Source organism: Takifugu rubripes, chromosome 12, assembly GCF_901000725.2.
Source record: "Takifugu rubripes chromosome 12, fTakRub1.2, whole genome shotgun sequence".
Classification (NCBI taxonomy): Eukaryota; Metazoa; Chordata; class Actinopteri; order Tetraodontiformes; family Tetraodontidae; genus Takifugu; species Takifugu rubripes.
Window position 1 is genome coordinate 1,936,625 of NC_042296.1, and position 23,902 is coordinate 1,960,526.

General features: G+C 45.0%; 4 protein-coding genes across 4 annotated transcripts; 2 read left to right on the forward strand and 2 right to left on the reverse strand.

Moving 5' to 3' along the window:
• The first annotated feature begins 331 nt into the window (after positions 1 to 331).
• On the forward strand, positions 332 to 7,746 carry susd5 (sushi domain containing 5). The gene is made up of 5 exons (XM_029845484.1): positions 332 to 548; positions 1,366 to 1,543; positions 3,406 to 3,515; positions 3,926 to 4,114; positions 4,518 to 7,746. Exons 1-5 carry the CDS (start codon positions 467 to 469, stop codon positions 6,599 to 6,601), a joined length of 2,643 nt encoding a protein of 880 aa, XP_029701344.1. The 5' UTR covers positions 332 to 466; the 3' UTR covers positions 6,602 to 7,746.
• A 1,085-nt stretch (positions 7,747 to 8,831) lies between these two features.
• crtap (cartilage associated protein) lies at positions 8,832 to 11,798 on the reverse strand. The gene is made up of 7 exons (XM_003968894.3): positions 11,257 to 11,798; positions 10,888 to 11,037; positions 10,572 to 10,743; positions 10,364 to 10,492; positions 10,117 to 10,262; positions 9,651 to 9,734; positions 8,832 to 9,204 (listed from the first exon to the last, which is right to left on the reverse strand). Exons 1-7 carry the CDS (start codon positions 11,716 to 11,718, stop codon positions 9,130 to 9,132), a joined length of 1,218 nt encoding a protein of 405 aa, XP_003968943.1. The 5' UTR covers positions 11,719 to 11,798; the 3' UTR covers positions 8,832 to 9,129.
• A 762-nt stretch (positions 11,799 to 12,560) lies between these two features.
• Positions 12,561 to 18,768, forward strand: fkbp9 (FKBP prolyl isomerase 9). The gene is made up of 10 exons (XM_029844824.1): positions 12,561 to 12,955; positions 13,380 to 13,525; positions 14,527 to 14,716; positions 14,802 to 14,947; positions 15,125 to 15,314; positions 15,769 to 15,914; positions 15,987 to 16,176; positions 16,866 to 17,011; positions 17,156 to 17,319; positions 17,475 to 18,768. The coding sequence occupies exons 1-10, from the start codon at positions 12,753 to 12,755 to the stop codon at positions 17,652 to 17,654; spliced, it is 1,701 nt and encodes a 566-aa protein (XP_029700684.1). The 5' UTR covers positions 12,561 to 12,752; the 3' UTR covers positions 17,655 to 18,768.
• A 1,926-nt stretch (positions 18,769 to 20,694) lies between these two features.
• On the reverse strand, positions 20,695 to 23,601 carry LOC115251820 (homeodomain-interacting protein kinase 2-like). Its single transcript, XM_029845485.1, has 9 exons — positions 23,591 to 23,601; positions 22,638 to 22,857; positions 22,367 to 22,558; positions 22,098 to 22,279; positions 21,893 to 22,016; positions 21,663 to 21,782; positions 21,493 to 21,549; positions 21,239 to 21,375; positions 20,695 to 21,127 (listed from the first exon to the last, which is right to left on the reverse strand). Exons 1-9 carry the CDS (start codon positions 23,599 to 23,601, stop codon positions 20,755 to 20,757), a joined length of 1,416 nt encoding a protein of 471 aa, XP_029701345.1. The 3' UTR covers positions 20,695 to 20,754.
• Positions 23,602 to 23,902: the final 301 nt, after the last annotated feature.

Consider the following 23,902-nt stretch of genomic DNA (forward strand, 5'->3'; position numbering starts at 1 on the left):
CACAGACACACGCACGCACGCATGCACACACACAAATGCAAGGTTTTATGGCAAATCCCTCATTTTATATTACATTTTAAGGGCACTTGAGTAAACTCTTCTCTTCTATCTCTCCCCCTCTCTTTTCCTCTCTTTCCTGACCACCGGTCCTCACTCCGGGTTTGATCCATGCCTTTTTTTTTTTTTTACCAGCACTTGGATGCGAGTTTTCACACCGGTGCTCCATCAGACTATTTGTGGCAGATAAACCGCGCCTCACTCCCAAGCCGCCTTCTTCCCGTCATCACTCGCACTTGACACCCAACTTACCTTCTCCTCCTCCTGCTCAGAGCATCTCTGCCCATCAGGAGGGACTGCAACAGCGAGCGCAACTCCCTGCCCAGTCACTCGGTTCTGTGAAGACTTCTGGAAGGTTTTTTTTATTACTATTTATTTCTGGAAACCGAACCTAGGAGAGCAAACGAAGATGAGGGATCGCAATGAAAAGCTTGTTCTCTTGTTCGGATGTCTGTCTTGTCTTGCTGTGGCTTCTGTTGTAAATGCAGACGGTAAGTTAATATTTATGATGTTGGTGCAAGCAATATGCCATTAAAACGGGTTGAAATGAAGTTTACTGATCAGGAGAAGTGGCACCAGCACAGCAACAGCCTCAATTGTGATGAGACATTCGTACCGAGAGGTTTATAAAGCAAATAGAAGGTCACTGGCTGGAGTCAACCATGTATGGTGCCAGCCAGCCTTTCCTTCACTGTCCCCAACAGAAGAGGCTAACCTTGGACCCAGGAGAATCATCTGCCCTGTTTGTCTCTCCAGCATTGCTTTGGCTCTGAGAAGAATGGAAAACAAGATATGGTCTCTGAGAGCTTAGACGCTCCTTCAGGACACTAAATGAGAGTAAAGGTCAACTCTATAGTACAACTTAGAACTTAGTCGTAATTTTCCTTCACACCTCATCGCGCTTTTCAAGCCTAAAATGTAAAATGCTCTTGAGAACACTCTTTAGCCATCATTATTGAACACTAATTGTGTGAAACCAGAGTGATAATGAAGACACTCATGCTCTCCTGTGGGTGCAAGTAACCACAATAATCACCTATTGTGTTGTGTACTTTTTTTATTTTACAGTAACCATAATTTTGTACTTATGATGTGTTTAGAGATTTTGCTTTTTTTGCAAAAAATACTTTTAGTAACTTAAACTCACTTAAAAAATTTACAAAAATATCTTTTTTTTGCTCAACACCCCTCTGGTAAAAAAAAAAAAGTTTGCTATTTGTTAATAACTAGACAGAAAAAGCAATTTGCAATTTTAGATGTGCCCCGTTGAGACTAATTCCTTTGACGTCCTGCTCTCTGTCCTCTTAGGTCGTTTATTTGTCTTGAACCTGGAGAACTCCACGGGCCTGATGGGCTTCAGAGAAGCCGAGCGGGCTTGTGCCTCTCTGCCCGCCCGCTTGGCATCATCGGCCGAGCTCCGTCACGCTGTGGTCGAGTGCTTCTTCTCCACCTGCACCCGTGGGTGGCTGTATGGAGGCACAGTGGGGTAAGAACTGTGTGTATGTGTGAGCTTCAGGCACATATAGGAGGATGTGGCATTTTAGGAGATGTCAAAGGTCAGTTAGGAAAGTGTAGGGATGAGGTTGGGGTTTGTACTGGAACGGAAATCATCAGATGGGGGCACATTTCAGCTGGGGGGGTGGGGAGAGGATGAGATGGAGAAAGGCTCCTCTGTTTCCTCCTGGAGGAGGAGGGAATTCTGAGCCGGGGTGTCATGTCGACAACTGCTTCCATTTGCACCTCTCGTCTCCATGGTAATATGACGCACCTTGCAACAACAAGAGAAACTGACGCAGAGTTTAGGAACATCGGTGCTGGCTGGGGTGTGGTGGTGGTGGTGGTGGTGGTGACGGAGGGTAATCATGACTTTCAATAACTATCACTGTCATCACGTATCATCCAATCAAAACTTTGTTTTTAGCTAAAATTGTCAGATCCGTTTTTTTCAATTTCTGTTCGTTTATTGCTAACGCCCTCTCTGGTTGCTGGTGGCAAATTTCTCATGTCATGAGCACCAAAACATTACATTTAATTGAAGATTTCACTCAAAATCTGGCACAATCTCACTGGGACTGGGACACAGCTAAGCCACCAGACCTTGTTATGCACAATGTTCAATATGCACAATGGGATAATACTGTATTCTGTGTTGTTAAAGTGAACCCTCTTTAAAATTCCACCTGAAGAGTAGAATGAAGAAGCCTGACAAAGCTGGCAGGATCCCTACTGTGTACGTGTTTGCTGCTGGACATCAGTTTTCACACGCCCTTACCATGTTTGAGAGTAGATCACCTATCTATTGCGTGTCCCCCCTCCCAACGCCCTGACCTCAATCTGCTGTGCCGAAGAAAACAGAGGTTAAAATCTGGTGTCACAGTGTCAAAAAAAGTGGGTCAACCTGTCATGTGTTACATCACCAATCCTTCATCTTTCATCATCATCATCATCATCATCATCATCATCATCGATGAGAGCATTAGTCTTCCTCTCTTGCTGGTTATTAGTCTCCTTCTGGGGGAGGGTTAAAGGTCATCTAAAAGATTTTTCATCTTAAAATGTTTCAATTAATTATTTTTCCTAAAAATGTTCTGTTTTTCAGTGCACGTGCCAGTTGATATCTAGTTCTATCATTGTTATAATGCTAAGATTCATCCCTGTCAATCACATACAGGTTTCCTTGTTAAGAAATTAACCAATGTGATTAATGTCACTCTTGATTCTTGCAGGAGCTAAAACAGTGAAAACAGTCTTTTTTTCTTGCTTGTCTCATTCCAAGTGTTTTTTTTGGCAATTTCTGTCTGGTTGCTTTTTTCCCCAGAGTCTCGCAGCCTTTTGTCCTTATAAGCTAAAGTTATCACAGTGCAAGCATGCTTTTTGACTCATAGCTACTCCGCGTGTTTCTCAATCACCAATAACAGAGATTTAACCTTTTTGTCAATGACGTTTTTTGCCTTTTTGTGCGAACTTTTAATGTGAAAGGTGCCTTTGAAAGGCTCAATCCTGAATCTGATGAGATGCGGTAAAAATGCCAATGTGTATTTAACTGTTTCGTAGTGACTGGTGTTTACAGGAGGTAAAGAAGGGAGCCGATGTAGCGCCCGTGTGGACACCCACGGTAGTCTTTCGCTACATGAACAGCAACGATTGGGTTTTCAATGTCACAGTTGAGAGATGCATAAATTTGGCAGAATTCCTCCTTTTCTGATGTAATAATTGGATCGCTATTGTCATTGACTGACCCTGTCTGTCTGTCTGTCTGTCTGTCTGTCTGTCTGCCTGCCTGCCTGCCTGCCTGCCTGCCTGCCTGCCTGCCTGCCTGCCTGCCTGCCTGCCTGCCTGCCTGTGTAGGACCACGGTGTGCAACGTGGTGGGCGGCGTTCTTAAGGCCGTGGATGTGAAGACGGAAAACGCCACAGGGGACGCTGTGAATCTGAACGCTTTTTGCATCAAAGACAGAGGTGACTACACGCTTACCCATGATTCAGGACCTGCAAACGGACTCAGAAACAGAGAAAGATTAAGATTGCATATTTTTAGCATGATCAGATCTGCCATGAGTGTCTAGTTGTGTGTTTGTTATATGACAACTTCATTCGATGAGCGAGCACAAACCCCAACTGAAGTAGTCTGAACCCAAGAAAGCGTCTCGCTGTTGATTTTAGATTTTTAATGGACACCACCGATAAAAGGAGCTAATGCGGATGTTACATAACTCAGAACAAGCACTACTGGATATCCAGTTTATGGTTCACTGTTCGGACCTTAAGGTCATGGTGGCGATTTGAGATTTGGAGCATAAAAACAGTTTTAGCAATCAGCTGAAATCACTGACTATTTTTTTACCATTTATTTAATGTGTTTATTACAGATGTTCCATGTGGGGATCCCCCATCTTTCCCAAACGCCCGTCTGCAGGAGCATTCGGGATATGAGATGGGAGATGAGCTGCTGTACACCTGTGTGCCGGGTTATGTGATGCCTAGTGGGCACAAAGCCTTCAGCTTGCTGTGTGACAGCTGTGGGGAGTGGTACGGAATGGTGGAGATTTGTGTCAGAGGTGAGAACTGGCTTCAATAAATCAGGGAAGAAGATATGAAGGACAGCTAAAGCCAGGGGTCCCGCTTTGCTTCAAAAGGTTTTGGGCCAGGCAGCGCTGAGGTCGCTCCTCTCGCTGTTAAGTCACTGGTGATTTGTAGGTTTAAGAAAACACAGTCCCAGTTGTCAGTTGAGATGAAAATGGCAGCTCTGATACCTCAGTGTGACATACCATAGCGTGTCCCAGTTTATGCGGAGGGGGAACAGTCCAGAGTTGCCTATGGAGACAGGATGTGAGAGGCGTGGCAACCTAAAGAGTAACAGTCATGACAGTCATGACCATGTCCAGAAGTGGCTCCTTAGATTGAAGTTTTAATCCTCGAAGCCCAAACAACTATACCTTAACTGTTGTTGTGTTCTTGCAGATGAGACCGAGGGCCACGTGGACTATGAGGACAAGTTTCCTGATACCTACAGGGACGGTGAGGACCGTGAACAGAGAGCAGTGGAGGCTCGCGGTGAGGTGCTGGAGGAGGTGCACGCAGCCGCACACACGGAAGGGGACCCAAGTCAGCAGCATCAAGAGACCACCTTTACTGTGGAGCAGGCACGTCGACACATGGAAGGAGGAGATGAGGAGGAAAGGACCATAGGGGACTTTATAGGCCTTCCCATGCCAGAGCAGGAGCCCGGGGTCACAGCGGATGAGGCCACAGACGCGCCTGTTTCTCTCCTCTCCCAAAAACACATGTTCTGGTTCCCTTCTGAGGCTTTCCAAGATGACGTCACACAGAGAGACTCCACCGTCCAATCAGAGGAGAGCAAAGAGAACGAGAGTCAGGAACTGAACCATTCCCAGAAACCCATCCGACCCGATGATCTCGAGGAATCAGATCGTTATGTTTATCATGATACAGACGACCACGATGATCACCGCGAGGGCCACCACGATGCCGATGATGACCATCCGGAGCCTCATCCTCCAGCTCAGCATGAGGATCTGGATCGACTGGACCATCCCCGAAATGAGGACAATGCTGACGACCATTATGACATGGGTGAACACGATGAGGATCACGGACAGATACGATACGATGGCCACGATTATGATGAACGGGATGATGCTTACAATGAGCATGAAAGTTATGAAGATCATGAGGATGTGACTGAGGATCATGGAGATGAGGAACCCCTGGATGACTCTCTGGAGCGTCCAGATCACGAGGACAACGAAGATGACGATGGTGACGAAGACCATTACAACCAAAAGGAAGATGACGATGACCATTACACTAACACTGATGATCACGATGATCACGATGATGATCATGATGCTCACGATGAGCACGATGAGGATAACGATGATCACGTTGATCATGATGATCACGATGATCCCGCGGATCACGATGATGATGATGGCGATGATGATCACAATGATCATGATGGTCACGATCACCATGATCATGATGATCACGATCACAATGATCGCTATGATCACGATGACGATCAGGATGATCCTGTTGATGATCATGTTGATGATGATCTCAGTGATGATCATCACGACATTGATCATGATGACGACGAGGATCATCATGATCATCATCATGGTGATGATGATCATGATGATCCGCTCGATCTCGGTGAAAACGACGACGATGATGATGATGATGATCATGATGATCGGGGGACTGATCAAGATGGTCATTACAATCACGGTGACCATAAAGACGGTGACCATAACAGCTATGAAGATCAGGCTAGTCAGGAAGACATCAAAGATAGCGATTATCATGTCATCTTTTCTATAACAAGAGATCATCGCCTGAATTTAACTGAGATGGCAGATGGAGGGAAGGCCACCACGGATGAGACCTGGCTGGACGGTTACCCCGTGGTTGCGACAGAAACGGAAAATAGGGACTCCCTGGTGGAGCGATCCAAGGATGAGGGAAAGGACATGGGTGTGTTCAACGAAGTTCAAAGTCATAAACCCGGCTCTCACATCAGTCTGCCAGACCAGTCCAAGTCACCGTCTAAAGAGCCTGTTTTAGAGCAAGCAGGAGGACAGAAGCTGTGGCCTGGATTCATCCCGACAACCACCCCGACCTCAGACAGGGAACAGGCTCCCACCTATTCCTGGATCAATGACCTAACCCAACAATCCTTCGTCAACCATGACCCAGCTCCTCTGGGGCCCGATGGCGTCACCGTCATGGAGGACCACACCATGCACAACCTACCTGGAGAAAGTGGCGAGAGGGGTGAGATGGGGGGAAAAATGGGGGAGATGGGTTGCACGGGCGAGAACTGCCCACCCCCAGCTTCATCCGGCCAAAGTCCGAAAGTAGCGGCCATCATCGTGGTGGTGTGTTTGGTCGCGATCGCCGTAATGGTCGGGGTGTGGTGTTACCGGCGGCAACAGCAGAAGAGCTCATTGTATGAGATGAACGGGAAGGGACAGAGCCAGTCCAGACCAGCTCAACAGATGGAGATGCAGCAAAAAGTATAGGAACCAAAGACAATGACAGAGGACACAAACGTTGCACAGCCCCTCGTGAGAACTAAGAAATGTGAAGAGAAAACTGTAAGAAAAAATATATAGAATTCCTCCCACCCAACCAAATTTTAAAAATGTGCCCCTTTTTCCTGTGCTGTGGCCTCCTAGTGGACAAGTGGGGTTGTTGCATCTGGAATGAACTAAACCGCAGAACGAAATGATCCAAAAAGACTTCACTGCTCACCTGAAAATCTGAAGACTTCATCCCCAGAATTCTTTGACACTGTGGTGAAGATGTTTGTGTGTTGATGTTTGTCGGGTTTATTTTGCCTGCTTGTTTATTGGCGGTCCAACTGTCATTGCTCTCAAATTAACAATCAACGGCCCTGTTATCCACAATTTGACTTGGACGATGAGGTGAAAGTGAAGTCAAACAAACGGCTCCTTCATTATGAAGACCGCTTGCAAATCCTTTATCTCAGTGGCTTCCACCTTAACCCAGCCTGACCAGTTTGTGAATGCATAAAATTACTGGGATGAACTGACTGCTGGCTAGAGCTTCCTCCCAGTGGTTCAAATGACATCAAAATTAGGGGTAAAAGTGAGGATTGAGGGCAAAAAAAACACTTCCGAGTTATTGCAGCAGACTTGAGCCAGCCGTCCCAAATGGCAATGTAATATTTACAGAAGGTGGCGGGTAAATGCGAAAGAGCTGAACGAAGAGTTTGTGGTGAAGCAGAGCAGGAAACAGAGCAGAAAACACACATTTTGGTGTTTTAGTGCATCTCTCAGTCTGTCTGTGTCTGACAACCAACGGAGGAGGCAACATGATCTGATACGCCTCGCTGGAGTTTATGGCGTTAGAATTGTTAATCCACTTGCGTTAAGTATGTCTCAGCATGTTGTATATTGCCTGACTTGTCCTTTGTGGGTGTGCAGGGACGAGAGTAACTGTTAATCTAATGTGGTTAAATACATTTTTTCTCATCAAAACACTTTAAGGTTGACCTGACATCCACGTCCCGTTTAAAGAAATGAAGGCTTCTCTCCTGGTTTGCATAAGCGGAGAAAAGAAAAGCCAACTAATATTTAACCTATATTTAAGATTCAATTGTAAATATGAGCTATAGCTATGTGGGTTTTCATTTTAATGATATGTAGCAACTATAGAAAACTAAAAATCGTTCTTGTGTGTGTTGGTAAATTTAGAATTCCTTGCATTTGTTTTTCATGTTGTTCTTTAGAAAGGCAAAAGAGAAGTCCCACCGCACCAACAATTTCAAGGAAACCACCACTAAACTGTTCTAGATGGATACTAAGTAATTTTTGAAACAATCAGCTTATAAAAAGTGTTTTATTTGTGGTTGATATCATGGATTTGTCACATTATGCTGCCACATAAACTCAGCAGGTCACTTAACATCAACTGTCTTGTCAAGTGTTCTTAGAGGCTCAAATGTTCGATTAATGCTTCTGAAATTTTGTAGCAAGGACATGCGAAAAGAGAAAATATTGCATTACTGTTTCTGTAAATACGCTGATTCACTGTGTATACAGTCAATTGTATGTGAAACTACTGTAGTATTTGTGTGTTAGGATTAATCTCGACTCTTTCTTTTGTTCCTGCGGTCAAAGAAAAATCATTTTGTTTGCTCCAAAACCCTGATGTCTGGCAGAAAGTTGCATTTTTGTGTTCATATCCTTGCAATAAACTCCCCTAACACATTTTTTTTACTCTCATTTCTTATGTCCAGGTCAAATGTGCAGAGATAAAAGATTACTTCGGGCACTCAGTGTTAAACTGCTCTCGTAATTTTGACAGAAACGTGGAATTATCCCATACTGTATTTTTATGAGGTGATCCACGAATATAATAGGCATGGAGGAGTGATAAAGGCTGGAGAGAGAGAGAGATCGGTAATACGAGGGAGCCAGAGTCCGAGACACTAAGGGAAAACATTCCCTGCTGGACCTTTAACATCACAGTGTGACAAACTGCACAGACACTCAATGTTCAAACAGTATTAAACAACTCAGCAATTTTTCTGTCTTTGCTCCACAGGCCCCTCATGCTCATGTGACTAGGGTTGGGGTTAGGGCTGCGGCTATCGTCTCTTCTCCCCTCTAAACTGTGGTCCTATTTCAATATCTTGAAATATTTTCATGGCATTAACAATACATATATTTTCACAAGTGCCAGTCATTAGAGTCATGATGGTGAAATCCTCGAGTTTAAAAAAAATTTTTTTTTTATTATTATTAATTCATTGGAGAAACCAAAATCACTGCCATTGACTGATAATCAACACGATTCACAGTAGAGAAAAACGCAACGTTAAAAATAGTTCGATGTTTATTACCATTATTGTCATGACTCATTAAGACAGTGTGCTGCATGTCTAAAAGGATATTTAGCAGGAAAATACAAAACAAAACTCAGAAATGTTCAGGACATGAAACTCCAGGAAGCACAGTCATCAGACAGAGCTCTATTCCATACAAATAAATACTAACTGTAAGAGAGGGTCGTTTTTTGCCCTTTAATTTTTCGGCGGGCTTTCCAACACGGGGTCCTCCTCCTCCAGGAACTCGTCTATAAACTCCACCACCTCCCCCTGTGGAAACAGAAAAATCCACTTGTTTTTATTTTCAGCCTTTGCATTAGTGTAAATGCTACCACTAATATTTCTATTCAATGCTTTCCATAGCTGACATTACTAAAGAGATTAGAGTCTGGAGCTGAAAGGTATTTGCCATGTTTGCTAGTTTATATAATCCTGGTTTATCTGCCAGTGATTTGAGGGGCCCCATAGCTGCGTTAGAAAACACCCGTTGATATGCTGCCACCTCATGGCCAACTTTAGCATTGCAGCGAAACGCGCGGCCTGTGTTAGACTGACGGGTGTTATGTGACCGGACTGAAACGTCAGGATTTTTCCATTCACACATATGAGACGTGGTCCTGAGCAAACAACCAGGTGCAAATTTCTCTCTCTCTCTCTCAAAAAAAGCTGGACTTTTTTCAAATGCACAATGTAACGCCGTGATCCGCAGTGCTCACCTCATCATCATTCACCAAGTGCTGTCTAGAGAACTCCAGCATCTGTAGCTGCATGTTGGTCTGGTTGTAGTAACGCGATGCCTCCTGCAACACACACACACACACACACACACACACACACACACACACACGTACAGCTGTAATGTATGCTGTACTGAACTGGCAAAGAAATGGTAGGTCAAATACTGACCCTGCAGAATTAGCATGGGAAAATTATAAATTATTGGAGACAATAATCACAGGCCACCTGTATTATCAAAAAACCAATAAGGGTTTTGAGCCTGACTTCTGTGTTGCGCTCCCCTTAAAATGACATCTTTCGACATTTTCATACAGGTCACTCGGAGTCACTGGAATCGTTTGACACTGAAAGGGAGCCATGCTAACAGTTGTTCCCAATGTAAAACCAGTTTTAGGTGGGAGGAATTTACTGATGGCCACAGTCTATAATTCAGCGTGATCTTACAGATCTGGGGAGGAAGTCCTCCTCCGTCAGTCCCCACTGTTGTTTGTGAAACTGGTAATAAGCCAGGTTGTTCTTCATGACTTCATCACTGGGGTCAAACAGCATGTAGCTGGCTGCACATGGAACGGCGTTCTTCAGGTCATTCACTGGAAGCATAAGATGGACAGATTTATGCTCTTGGTGGCCTTAAGGTGTTTGTTTCTTGTTCACAGTCTCTGGTTGCCGTGGTAACAACACTGGCCCTCACGTTTGTAATAGGCGAACTGCAGGTAGTGGTACATGGTGGCAACAAACTTCTCTACGACAAAACCCCCGACGACAGGCGTCAGGTCGCTTTCGCACCTCACCTTCCTCCCGAGGACCTCGATGTAGTGATCTGTCCCAGAGTGAAAGAAGGACAACACGTCAAAGCAACACGGGGACACGCGAACGCCAACAAAGAGGTGCCAACCGACCAGCTATGGAGGGGTAGAAGTCTTTGAAGTCAGTGACGTCCCTGGGGCCCTCGGACGCGGCCACGCACTCGTCGTAGACCTTCAGGAAGTCCTGCAGAGCCAGCTCCATGTCCGACACCGAGGTGCGGAAGTTTTCGCCGTTGTATGCTCGCACGGCGCGCACAAACAATGTCTGCGGAGCATGCGATACCATTTCTTAGAGATATATTTAAATCAATACGCGTGAGGTTTCATTAGACCAGAAAATAACAAACAGGCCGATCTGGATTATCTCAACATTAAGGAAAGACAGTAAAGCGGGTCATGTCAAGTGCACCTCGTAGGATTGCGTCTCCAGGTCTTTGAGGTGTTCTTCGGCTCCAGGTATGCTCTTATAGTAGGCCATATTCCTCTGCATCATCTCATCATCGGGGTGTTTCAGCAGGAAGGTGTGGGCAGCAGAAACTGCTTTGGCCACATTGTTAGACTACGAGAGACAAAAAACAAACCCCAAAAAATTAATAAATGTGATAAAACAAACTAGAAGTCACAATGGGACATCCAACATCAATGCAAAGTATATGGGCTGTTTTATCTGTTGGAGCAGAACGGAGTGCCGTGCATCCGTGGCACGCCAGTGACGTCAGCGGGCATTTGTGTCGCGGCTTCACGCGTAAAGGGCGCATAAAGGAACGCATATGCGTACCTTGAAGTAGGCGTATTGCAGGTATCTGTACGGCTCCCTCCTCTCGAATTCGTCCAAGGTGTTCCGGCTGGGTAGGTTCTGCCTGAACGCAGGCAGCCCCTGCTTGCACCGCTTCAAGCACTGCGCCCTCTTCATCACGTTGCCGAACGCCCGCAACTCCGGGAAGTCGGCAAACTTCTCCTCGCCGTCCAGCCTGACGGAGCTGCAGTTGAGGTTGCAGAAGGCCTCGCTGTCCCGCAGCAGCCGGTAGAGCCGCAGCGACACCTCAATGTACTCCACCGTCTCCGTCCAGTTCTCCCCGGTGTACTGGTCGAGCGCGTATTTGTAAGCGGACTCCAGGGGCATCAGCTCGTTCCTGGGGAAACTCCTGAAGCTGTACTTTTCATACTGGGACTCCGCGACTGAGGCGAGAACGGCGACTAACAGCGCGCAGAAAAGTTGAGAAGAAATGCTGGGTGCCATTTTCCCCCCTAACTTAGTGGAAGGCCTTCCTGTGATGGTCCCGGACTAGTGGCGTGCGTCTCTTGGACCGCCTCACGTTTCAACACGTAACCGGGGAAAGGCTCCCCTCCCCCGGTCGCGGGTCTGGAGCAGTCGCTCCTGCATCTGCATCTGCTCCTCCCACTAAATAACACGCTAGTAAAATCACAGCTCTTCTGTAGGCAGAGAAACCAATTTTATTCAAACTTGCTGGAGTGGTTTAATATAATTAGGAATTGAACATGGAAAAAAAAAGTTTTTTTAAAATATTACATTTCTTATATATGGCTGGAAACAGTCCCCCACTAAAAGTGAACCTGCTTCCTGTCCGTCACTAATTGAACCCCTGGTGAGAGTAATGTCCCTCCCCCTCCCACTGCCACGTAGAAGCATTCCTATGTGGACCCCTAAACCCCCGAGGCTCAACAAAAAGCTATGGGTCGATCTAGAACCCGACTGGAGTGAAATTGTGTTTCTGGACTGGAAGCTCGCGTGTGTATTCGGCTGGGGGGGGTTGTTGTGAAGGCCGGAATGTCTGCAGCACGGCGGAGACCCCCGCGTTACCACGTTGACACATCAGAAGCTGCAGTGCGCAAGAGCAATACGTGGTGCCCAAAACTATCCCATTCAATCCCCGTGCGCGTCAAGTCAGATGGAAGAGAGAGGAAATTAAGAGCAAATTTCAAAATAAAAGCACAACGTTCTGCCAAACACGGGTTCTCTTTACTCATTCATGCTAGTTATATCACGGAATACTTTTCTTTCTTATACAGAGAATTAACCTGAATTAATCTTTTTTCTTTTAGGGAAACTACCCCTGTTTTAACTCGAAGGTTCAACCGGATGTTTCGCTTGTTTCCATTCATCTTGACGGATGTTTGTCCCTGTTTTGGGGCCGGGGGCAGGACTTCTATCCAAGTCGGAGTAAAGGAAACTAAAGCACAAGAGAACAGGGAGGCGGCACATAGACGTACAGGCCAAACTCGCAGCTATCTCCATCGCCTGAGAGCAAGAAAATGATCAAATCCGTGCAGTGGGTGTTATTCCTGTCGGTTCTGGTGGCTTTCGCCGCCTGCAACGCACCGCCGGTACCGTTAGACGACATCTCAATTGAGAAAACTTTCGTGCCGGAGCAGTGCGTGCGCGCAGTCAAGGTGGGGGATTATGTGCGCTACCACTACATCGGCACGTTCCCGGACGGCAAGAAGTTTGACTCCAGGTGAGTGTTGCGTGGAACGTTTCAGAATCGGACCGGCTGCTCAGTGCGCGTCGCGTCGTGCGCGTCGCGTAAACGAGCGCGTCCCGTGGTTGGTTCTCATTAGCCACGCAGGCAGGCAGCGCCGCAACTGCGTAACATGAGGGGCTGCAAACCTTCCCTGTCAAAGATGAATTCATTCATTAGAACTTCTGACGCGTGCCAATATCAGATGCACACTTTTAATCCTCAGTCCTCAGTAAAATATCAATAAGGCTGTTTTGGAGTGTATTTGCAGTCCAAATGTGGCTTAAAGGCCGCAAAATGTCAAAGTAACCCCGAGATCATCCGTTATCCTTATGTGACAATGTTAGGACACGTGTTTTCTCTGGAAATTTGCTCTTTACATCTGAAGATGGGGAGTTTGATCGCGCTCCATCTGTTTCAGCTACGACCGTGGCAGCACCTACAACGTGTATGTTGGAAAGAAGCAGCTGATTGAAGGGATGGACAAAGCTCTGGTGGGGATGTGTGTCAACGAGAGAAGTCTGGTGAAGATCCCCCCCCAGCTCGCCTATGGAAAGAAAGGCTATGGTGTGTATGATTACGCTTTTAAAATATATACATATAACCACCCACCGAACCAATGGGGGCAGAATGTAACATGCTCCCCACTAAGTCTGAGGTTTAGCCAGTGTTTATACCTCTGGGGTGGGGGTGGGGGGGTCATTCTAAAGATCACAGCTGGTACCACTCAGCCAAACAATGGGAGAATTTGGTTGGAGGAATAAGGGACCAAAAATAGGCTGTAGTCTTTCTGCTGTGTGACATATAAGAGCGGGGCAGAGCAGCGGGGGAAGTGGGCTGCTCCGTCCTGGATGATGTCATCGCAGACCAGGAAGTCCATTTGAGAAGCTGATCCGGAGCAAACAGCTACAGCGCCAACAGAAGTTCTGATAGGGGAAGCATCAGTTTTACAGTTCATGCTTAAGCCTTCCTAACTGTGGATAGCAGAGCATACCAGCAGAGTCCGTGTGTGTGTGTGTGTCTGTGTGTGTGTGTGTGGGTCTGTGTGTGTGTGTGTGTGTGTGTGTGTGTGTGGGTCTGTGTGTGTATAATGGGAGAGACGTGTGTGGACAAGCAGAGGCCACAGTCTTTGCTCTGGCTCCAGAATGTGTTAGAGAAACAGCGAGAAGAGTAACCGCCACCACCACCTAGTCCTTTCACTCCCACGCCAGCTGGGTTTACTTTGTACCTTCTGCACTGATCACCGTGACAGCAGCTGTACGTTTGGTCTGACATAAACGCTGGTCCGCACAACAGCAATCAGATTTGTCCCTTTTTCTGTTAAATATCACGTATTCTGATTATCATGTATTCTGATTCTAGGCAAAATAAAATCCCATTAAATGTGTAACAAACATTAAAGATGGTTGGAGCAGGTGGTGTGTGGCATTTACAGAGAATTCCAACAGAATACAGAGAATTCCAATAGAAGTCTTGAATGAGTCAAATCCATTTCAGTGTTTTTAACTGTGTGTCATGAACTGCACATAATCACTTAGAAATAACAGCGGTGATCTCCCCTCATGCAGGTGACCTCATCCCTCCCGATTCCATCCTCCACTTTGACGTCCTGCTGCTCGATGTCTGGAACCCAGAGGACGGCGTCCAGATCAAGACCTACCACACGCCCTCCGTCTGCACCAGGAAGGTGGAGGTGTCCGACTATGTTCGGTACCACTATAACGGCACCCTGCTGGACGGGACGTTGTTCGATTCCAGGTCTGACGCATTCTATCACTGCGCGTTTGCAAATCCTTCACCTACATACACATTTGTGACATGTCCCCTCCGTCCCTCGCTGTAGCCACACGCGTATGCGCACCTACGACACATATGTCGGAATTGGGTGGCTGATTGCTGGTATGGACCAGGGGCTTCTGGGTATGTGCGTAGGAGAGAGGCGCTTTATCACTATGCCGCCATCGCTTGGATATGGAGAGAATGGAGATGGTGAGCATCACGAGCTATCCTTTTGCGTGCATGCGTGTAATGAGCCCCTTTGAGACGTCATTTGTGCTTTCACAAATTTACCACGAGGTGGCAGTACATACCTCATGTTTGTAGTTGAAAAACATCTCTCTTTTTTCTTCTCTCTCCCTCTCTACAACTCTCCCTCACACCCTTCAGGCAGCGACATCCCAGGACAGGCTTCACTGGTGTTTGATGTCGTTCTTCTGGACCTTCACAACCCCAGAGATGGCATCACGGTGACCAATCAGATCGTGCCGGACTCTTGCACCAGGAAGTCCGTCTCTGGGGACTTTATCCGCTACCACTACAACGGCAGCCTCCTCGATGGAACGTTTTTCGATTCCAGGTGGATGTTGAACAAATCAAGCGCCCCGCTTTAAAAAAACACACACACCAAACGTTCAGCCAACATGCACGTTCCACATGTAACCACTAGATGGCGACACAGCGCTGTATTTCTTGCAGCCGTGCGCCGAGAAAGTGAAACTTTGAAATGTTTCCTGTCCTTGTTGTCAATACTGTTTCACCAGAACAGAAACCTATCATCTTATGCTAATACTCACATGCACACAAACCCCCACACGCACATGCACTGTCACATTAAACCTCACACAGCAGCAGAATCATTTGTTTGCCAAAATAATGGAATGGACTGTATGAAATGAATGCTAGAACGTTGAATGACACTTGAATGTTGTTATATATCAGTATGCGTGTGATTTAAGCCAAATTAACCCTACAGAAAATGATACTTATTGTTTGTTTTGATATGACAATTGTTAACATTTTCTGTCCGTCAGCTACTCTCGTAATCACACCTATGACACCTACGTGGGCCTCGGCTACGTGATCGCCGGCATGGACCAGGGTCTGATTGGCATCTGTGTCGGAGAGAAACGCACCATCACCATCCCCCCACATCTAGCCTACGGAGAGGAGGGTACAGGTGTGTAACATGTTCTTTTTCTGCCACCTGTGTTGTAACGGTGCACTCAACCTAATAAAATGTTTCTCTCAGGATCTAAAATCCCTGGATCTGCCGTGCTGGTGTTTGACGTCCACATCATTGACTTCCACAACCCGTCAGACATCACCGAGATCACTGTGACTAAAAAAGCAGAAGACTGTGAAAAGAAAACCAAGAAGGGGGACTTTGTCAAGTACCACTACAATGCTTCTCTGATGGACGGCACAGCCATCGACTCCACGTGAGTAGAGTTATGCCCCAAAAAAAGATATGATAACGCTACAACGTGCACTTTGTAGTGGATTTTCCCCTACGCTAAAACACTCAAACTTATGTTTTCATTAAGTCAATATACCTATGCCAGTGCCAATGAATTGAAGTGCAGAGATACCACAACAAAGTCGAATGATGAGTCAGGGTCAGCTGGTTCACGATCCAAACGATGGTTTATTGTCGATCCACAATTCACCATGCATGAGAAGTAGCCCGGGCTAAGTCTGAATACTGACAAGAATTGTCCTTCTTTTATACTATTTGGAGCCAGGGGCTACCCCGCCCCGGGCTCCTCCTTCTGGTTAGCTATTTTTACTCATTTTCCACCATTAAGTACCTTTTTCCCTACTTATCAGAAGTCAGGTGTTTCCATTAACCCTCTAATAACTTCCCCGGACTTTCCATCTCAAAGCATACATTCAAGTAGTGACACGTATACATATAGCAGGTGCTCAAACAGTGACAATGGCTAGTACGTTTTGTCTGCATAATCATTAACTACGAAGGTCTAATCGTTAACTCAAAGGTTAAATATTATATCCACACATTTTGCCTCTGACGCCTTATGCCCGTTACCCTTCTTCACTACAACTTAATCTAAAATGTCAGCCCATCAAAATGATCAGCATGTTCAATATTTTCACTTGGGTGTTACAGGTACAACTATGGGAAGACCTACAACATTGTTTTAGGAGCTAACCAGGTTGTCCCAGGAATGGAGACGGGACTGATGGACATGTGTGTGGGGGAGAAACGGCACCTCATTATTCCTCCTCATCTGGCCTACGGAGAGAGAGGAGTCAGTAAGTCGTGACGATAAAGCCTTTTCCAGGGGGTGGATGGCCAGTAACAACAGGATAAAGGGACAGGCCTGAGCCGTTGCTAGCAGCAACGCTACACATGTGCCGTCTTGAGTTTTCAGTTGTCTGTGTTGTTCGTGTCTGTAGCTGGCGAGGTGCCCGGGAGCGCCGTGCTGGTTTTTGATGTGGAGCTCATCAGCGTGGAGGAGGGACTTCCCGAAGGCTACATGTTCATCTGGAATGAAGACGTGTCGCCTGACCTTTTCTCTGAGATGGACAAGGACAACAACAAGCTGGTGGAGCCGTCTGAGGTGCGTCCTGACCCACCGTTGTCGGGGGATTCGATTAGGTTCAGTTTCCGTCCTGACCAGTTTCACCCTCCCCATCTCATTGGGTACCTTCCGTACAGGTGGACCGTCAGGCGGTCCTTACCTGGAATTGAATTTTTTCCCCCTTTAATTTGCAGTTTACCGACTACATCATGCGTCAGGTGAACGAGGGCAAAGGTCGCCTGGCGCCTGGATTTGACCCCTATCGCATCATCGACAACATGTTCTTCAACCAAGACCGCAACGGAGACGGAAAGATCACAGAGGCCGAGTTCAAGCTCAAAGCCGACGAATCCGCCAGCCACGACGAGCTATGACGAGGCCGAGCTCAGAGGCTCGGGGCGAAGTCCGAGGGATCGGAAAAGTGGGGTTTCACACGAAGAAAATACGTTTTTTAAGGGCAAAGAGAGCAAGCGTGAGATTTTTTTAGGTTTTACATGTTTATTTGAAGATGTTCATGGGCCGATATGAGCCCGGGGGGTGGGGGTGGGGTGGGGGTGGGGGGGGTGGGGGGTCGAGGGTGAGGGAATCCTTTTAGAGTTTAAGGACTTTACTGAAAGTGATTTTAGGCTCATTGTGTGTGGCTGGTTTTATTTCCTAAAGGAAGATAAGCATTCCTGCGTGAACAAATCAGGCCTCCCTCCGCCATCGACCTCCAGAGCTCCTTCCTGTTTTGGCTTTTCAGTGGATCTCCACGTTCAGCAACAGCTCGGCTGGAATCTGTGGGATGCTTCTTGGTCCTCAAACTCTGTCCTGGAGGAAAGCTGGGAGGTGTTGGGAGGTGTGAGAGCTTATATTCACAGCAATATTTAAAAAATTTATATCCGATGACTTCCACTTTCTTTTCTTTTTTTTTAAATAGCAGGATGCTTAATGTGCATGTTGTTTCTCTTTTTCAGTCATCTTAATGTGACACTGAAAATACAAAAATGTTGTCAGGGTTCTTTAGTTGTTACTTCACTTGGTACCGTTGATTCTCTGTGTGTGTGTGTGTGTGTGTGTGTGTGTGTGTGTGTGTGTGTGTGTGTGTGTGGGTGTGTGTGTGGGTGTGTGTGTGTGTGTGTGTGTGTGTGATAAATAAAAAGTGTTGTACAGTGTGAAAGATGGGTGTCCAGGAAGAATATTCTAACAGAAGAATGATGTTTTAGGGTGAGAATGAGCTGTTTTCACGGGTCTTTTTTCTGTTTATAATGACACATGGTTACATGGCGACGTGCACATACAATGATAGAGACAGTCACACAATGTCTTTTACACACTCTGGCTTTAGCTGGAGACAGGAAAGGACACTGTCCCCCCCCACAGGACACAGGATAAAAGAAGAATTGAATGACAAATGTACAAAATGTTCCCCCAACAACGGGCTTCACCTGTCAGGATGCTACTACACATAAAGTTATGGGTTGATTAAATGGCCTGACTAGAAAAACACCTTTGTGTCTGTTTTTTGCTGTGGAAAATGGTCCGTTACGATGTTGTCGAGTTGGTCGGACTGCTTGTTGGCGTTGTGTTGTTGAAGCTAACGTGCACTTAGCTTATTAGGTGCCACGTTTCACAAGCTGGGCAGATATTTGGGTGGCAAACATGGAAGCAAGCGTGGAGCTTTCCTTCAGAAGTTACATTTCAGTGAGAGGCTGAGTCCCGTCAACGTGTCAAGTGTTGAATCTCGTGTTAGAATCTGAGGCCCACCTAAGTCCAAAGGAAGCACGAGACCCAGAAAGTTTATCCCTCCAAAAGAGCCTGAGTTGCTCCCCAAACAAGTGATTTTTCACCTTTGTGCATCCCTTTTATATAGGGTCTTCCTGTGTGTGTGTGTGTGTAGGGGGGGTGGGGGGTGCAGCAGTGATTGAGATGAAACCCAAGCTCATTCCACTTCTTTGACACGCAAAGTGCACCCTGTACACCGTCCTCTGGGGAGGAAGATATATTCTTTCTTTGATCTCCACATAGTTTTAGCTTTTCATTGCTAACTTTGCATTAGCTAATGCTTGCAGTCGCAACAATAGTAGACAGGATTGTGATCACGCCAGAATTTTACAGTTTTACAGTTGCAGCGGTGCCCTTTTGGCTAATAAAGAGATCACAGAGTCATAAAGTTGATTGTTTTTCAGTGCTTGCCAGAATGCCACCATCGTCTTCCTGTTTTGCACTTGAGTGGGCAGGGCAGCGGAAGTCATGGTTCAGCTGATGTTTGATGCTAAAATTTGCACCATTGTATTAAAAATGTGCTTCTGTAGGACATTTTATGCAGTCTGTGTCATCCCATCCAAATGCTTTCTGGTCTACGCAAAGTTTTAGCCACAAAATGTCTCTTCCCATTAAATTAACAGGACATTTTCTGCCCAACATACACTTCACCTGGTTGGTCCAGTCTTTAACTACCGGTGGATGGAGAACGATCACCTGGCTGTAGGAGGCTTGAACAGGCTCTCAGTGGTGCTGTTAGCCTTCCATAGGCTGCCTGTTTCCTCTCTTCATTTGTCTGTCTTCAGTGCTTCTCCTTCTAGCACTGAAAGGGGGGGGGGGGGGGGGGGTTGGCTCGGTCCTGCTTCCGTTGGGGAACGTAATGCACCACTTCCTGTCTTCTCAATAGAGTGCGTTGGTGCACGGTGTGTGTTGGATTCACTTTTTTTTTTTAAATTGAATTCTTGGGAAATTCTAGTTACTTTATAACAAATAAATAATTCATATTGAACAAATACGGGGCTCTGCCGATGCAACCGATCATTAGCATTAGCATGGCCTTACCATCTGTTTCACCCATTGTCTCACCTTGTGTCTGTTCAGTGTGTGAAATGTTTAGTTACTCTTCTGCCTCCTTTAGTGAAGGGAATAGGTGCAGAAAGTGTAGTTTATTAATGGCTCTGGAGGCGAGACTTGGTGAGCTTGAGACGCGGTTCCGCAGCTTGGAGTTGTCTGGAGTTGCATCAGGTAGCCTGGACTATTGTAATTCTTTATTATCAGGGTGTTATTAGCTGTTTCCTGTCTGTTTTCGCAACTGTATACAAACTACTTATACATCAGCTATATCACTATTGCCCAGAAAGTTGGGCTAAAACATTTTTTGCCTCTTAAATTATGTTAGTTTTGCAATGTTTTTATCTTCTGAGAATAAAATATTTGAAAAAACATATTAAATATTGTTACTCCAAGTTTGTGTGCAACAATAGGCAGAGTAAATGGGACAAAGTAAAAATCGGTCAACTTTTCCTCAACAAAACAAGGGAATAGGTTCCCAAACAATAATTATATTAATTTGAATGCACCAATTTGTTGTTTGATTTTCTGTAAACACTTTATGGTCTATGGTAAAAAACAGAAACTAGTGTTTAAAATAATGAAATCAGCTTCCTTTATTGTAATTCAGGGTGAATATGTGATTGAAAGACCAGATGGGACTGTCCCCCAAACATGTGTTCAGGGAGTCTGTTTCTCTCTTTTCCTGCCTGTGTATTTCCTTCTTCTTTTTAAAGCTTTTTGGCTGAACCTGGGCACAGCCATCGAGGTGGAGCAATGAGGCTCACCATCCTTCCCATCAGGCAGCTTCCTCTGAACAGTGGAATTATCATCATTTATCTGTGTGTCCGTCATTGGTGTCACTCGTGACTGAAATTTAGGCCGCTTGGAGTCTTGGCAAGTTGGGTCGTCATCGTTAGAGTCACGATTTCTTTTCTGCCCTGTTTTTAATTGGCTCTCTTGGTTCGGCTGTCGGTTTTCACACTGCAACTGCAACGTCTGTCCATTTTCCTTGCTGGCAGTGACCTCTAGCTCTTCAGAGGTAGTGCCCACCCTTCAAGACACAAATACATGACTTAAAAAATTATCTGAGATCCTGCAATTTTTTCAAATGTATAAATCAAAGGTTTTAGGACTGAAATGAATGATCTTTGTGTAGACTTACTCAGTGTTTGTCAGAAAACCATGTTGCAGCAGTTGAGCTGGGGTAATGCGCGTGGCAGGATCTAGGTCAAGCATTTTCTTGAGCATGTCAACAAAAAGACCAAGTCCTAGATTTTTGCTGCCTTTTGTAGGGATGTCCTGGAACAATAAAAATTGATTTAAAGTAGTTAATTACCCTGTAAATATATTCTTTATGCTATTAAGAAAGCGTTGTTACATTGATGTGAATAACAAATGAAAACTGGAAAAACATACGCTTAAAATGTCATCCAAAGAATCCAGAAAATGACATCCTGTTGTTCCGTGGCATTTCTAAACAGATAACAGAAAAGGAGTTAAGGACAACAAAATAAACATTCCTACCTATTAATTTGGGGGAAAATTAGAGTCCGTAAGAAATATCTTAGACAAACTACCACAGATACCTTTAGTTTCCATGATCGATTCCCTGCGCACATATATTTCTTAAAGTATTGCTTCGTATTTATTCCTGCATCCAGCATTCGATTTGGAGGTTGACCTAGTAGCGCCACAATGCTCCTCATCTGTGGGTAAAGAAAACACCACGTCACAATATTCACCAAAAAAAGTTTATGTTGCAGAAAAGTTCAAAGAAAAGAATGAAGTAAACTCCAAATACTACAAATATACTTACCATGTCATACTCATTGTCCCCATCAAACAGCGAAATCCCCAGGTGTAACTTGGCAGCCAAACAGCCCAGAGACCACATGTCGACAGCCTCTGTCAATGGAAGACCCAAAAGGACCTCTGGAGACCTATAAAAGGGTGTTAATTTGCTTTTTACAATTGGTTATTTATAGATTTCCGTGATTTTAAACATTTGTAAAAATAATTACATGGAACAGAGGGCCTGTATAACTGAGCCCTGTGGTATAGTGGAGGCAACAGTGGCAATTCCAAAGTCGATAAGTTTGACTCTGAAAGGCTGCTTTTCATGGTCCACTAACATAATATTGTCCAGCTTTATATCGCGGTGAGTCACTCCCACGCTCTTCAGCGATTGAAGTGCGATTGCAAGCTTAAAGAAAATAAAACACTTTCAGAATACTTTTTCAACATTAGATCAAAGGGCTATTAATAAAAAAGGAAGTGCAGTGAGATGTACCTGTTGGACAATAGATCTGATTGCGTTTAGAGGCAGAGGACGAAAATCGTTCTCCGCCATGTAGTCAAAGAGACTTTTGTCCAGGTACTCGAAGACGAAGCAGAAATACCCTCTGTCAAAAAAGGCTGCGTGAATCTGGACAATGTTGCATATTTCTGGATCCAGTCTTTGAAGCCTTAGCAGGGCTTGTATCTAAGGAGACAAATGTCAAGGTTCACCTTAATTAAACCACATACAGGGGCAAATAGGAACAAAAGTTGTTGTTACATACTTCCTGCTCTACACTATCATAGTAATCTTCTTCTTTCTTCATTACTTTGACTGCCACAGTCTTGTTGTCTCTCAACCTTATACATTTGACTACTTTGCCAAATGCACCCTCTCCCAGAATGGACTGCACCAGATAATTGGTTTGTCTGGAATAGAGGATGCTTCCAATTTCCACTATGTTCTGCTCGTATGCGAAGGGATATGGACACCAATGTTGGTAGCTATGTTAGAAGAGAGAAGAAAAAAGATTAAGAGAAGTCTCCCTTTAAAAATCAAAATGGAGTACAGAAACTCTAGGGAAACACTGATCTCATGACAAGTTGGAGTCATTATTAATTACCAAGCATAACAGGCAATTTATTAAGGTCATCTTCAGTAACATTGATCACCTCAAGCTTCCCATCACTGCACAGTGCCCCATTTACCAAAGGACTAAGCCACCCTAACAACTGTATCCAAAGATATACGATGCCTGCTATTTCTCCCCTTACACCATTTAAATAACCCATAATTTCTAGTTTTGTTGCAGAAACTTTATGAGCCGCTTCACACATAAAGCTGCAGTAGAACAGTAATAAAAGGGATGTACGGCACTTCCGGTTGATTTGGGGACATGGGTTACGATTATATTTTTGTAGATCTTGTCTGCCAATGTTGTCTACCTATATCTGCCGTCACTCTATTCTCAAAATATGATCTCCTGTTCATTTCCAGACAATATCAAATTTTCACCACACCTCGTGTGTGTGTGTATTGTCATGATTCTTTGCGCATGGAGAAGGATATATAATAAAAATATAACTTGTCCAATGCTCAGACACTAAAATAATCATTACAGAGAACATCAATCAGGTCCACCATTTTGTCAAAAAACCTGCAATCTCTACAAGGCTAGACATTTATTTTTAGCTAATGTAAATTTCCTTGCCAAATAATTAAATGATCAAAACTTACCAGTGTGCCATCTTTTGTGTAGTGCTGAGTATTATGTTTGTTATGACTCTACAAACCAGAATATTTCTAAGCAGAATGAAACAGCCAAAGTTATTCCTATCTTAAAACCTTCTGGCAAACATGTAATTCAAATTGTCGACCAGTTTCTGTATTACCCCAATCCTTACAAATACTGCATAAAAATTACCAATGTTAAACTCTGTCCTTTCATACCAAAGCTCAAAGTCTATAAAATGGGCTTTTATTAAAATATATTTGTCTCAAATATCGAAGACATGTTCAAAGATCAAAGACATGATATCCCTGTACCCA

Excerpts from the sequence above, each read along its gene's own strand:
- LOC115251820 (XM_029845485.1), bottom strand. Across the intron at positions 22,017-22,097 it reads ATACAGGCCCTCTGTTCCAT|GTCTCCAGAGGTCCTTTTGG; the intron begins GTAATTATTTTT and ends ACCCTTTTATAG. Across the intron at positions 21,376-21,492 it reads CTTTGGATGACATTTTAAGC|GACATCCCTACAAAAGGCAG; the intron begins GTATGTTTTTCC and ends TTATTGTTCCAG.
- crtap (XM_003968894.3), bottom strand. The coding sequence starts at position 11,718 with ATGGCACCCAGCATTTCTTCTCAACTTTTCTGCGCGCTGTTAGTCGCC. Across the intron at positions 11,038-11,256 it reads TGCAATACGCCTACTTCAAG|TCTAACAATGTGGCCAAAGC; the intron begins GTACGCATATGC and ends TGTCTCTCGTAG. Across the intron at positions 10,263-10,363 it reads GCAGTTCGCCTATTACAAAC|TGAATGACCTGAAGAACGCC; the intron begins GTGAGGGCCAGT and ends TTATGCTTCCAG.
- fkbp9 (XM_029844824.1), top strand. The coding sequence starts at position 12,753 with ATGATCAAATCCGTGCAGTGGGTGTTATTCCTGTCGGTTCTGGTGGCT. Across the intron at positions 13,526-14,526 it reads CTATGGAAAGAAAGGCTATG|GTGACCTCATCCCTCCCGAT; the intron begins GTGTGTATGATT and ends CCCCTCATGCAG. Across the intron at positions 15,315-15,768 it reads GGAACGTTTTTCGATTCCAG|CTACTCTCGTAATCACACCT; the intron begins GTGGATGTTGAA and ends TCTGTCCGTCAG.
- susd5 (XM_029845484.1), top strand. The coding sequence starts at position 467 with ATGAGGGATCGCAATGAAAAGCTTGTTCTCTTGTTCGGATGTCTGTCT. Across the intron at positions 549-1,365 it reads TTCTGTTGTAAATGCAGACG|GTCGTTTATTTGTCTTGAAC; the intron begins GTAAGTTAATAT and ends CTGTCCTCTTAG. Across the intron at positions 1,544-3,405 it reads CTGTATGGAGGCACAGTGGG|GACCACGGTGTGCAACGTGG; the intron begins GTAAGAACTGTG and ends CTGCCTGTGTAG.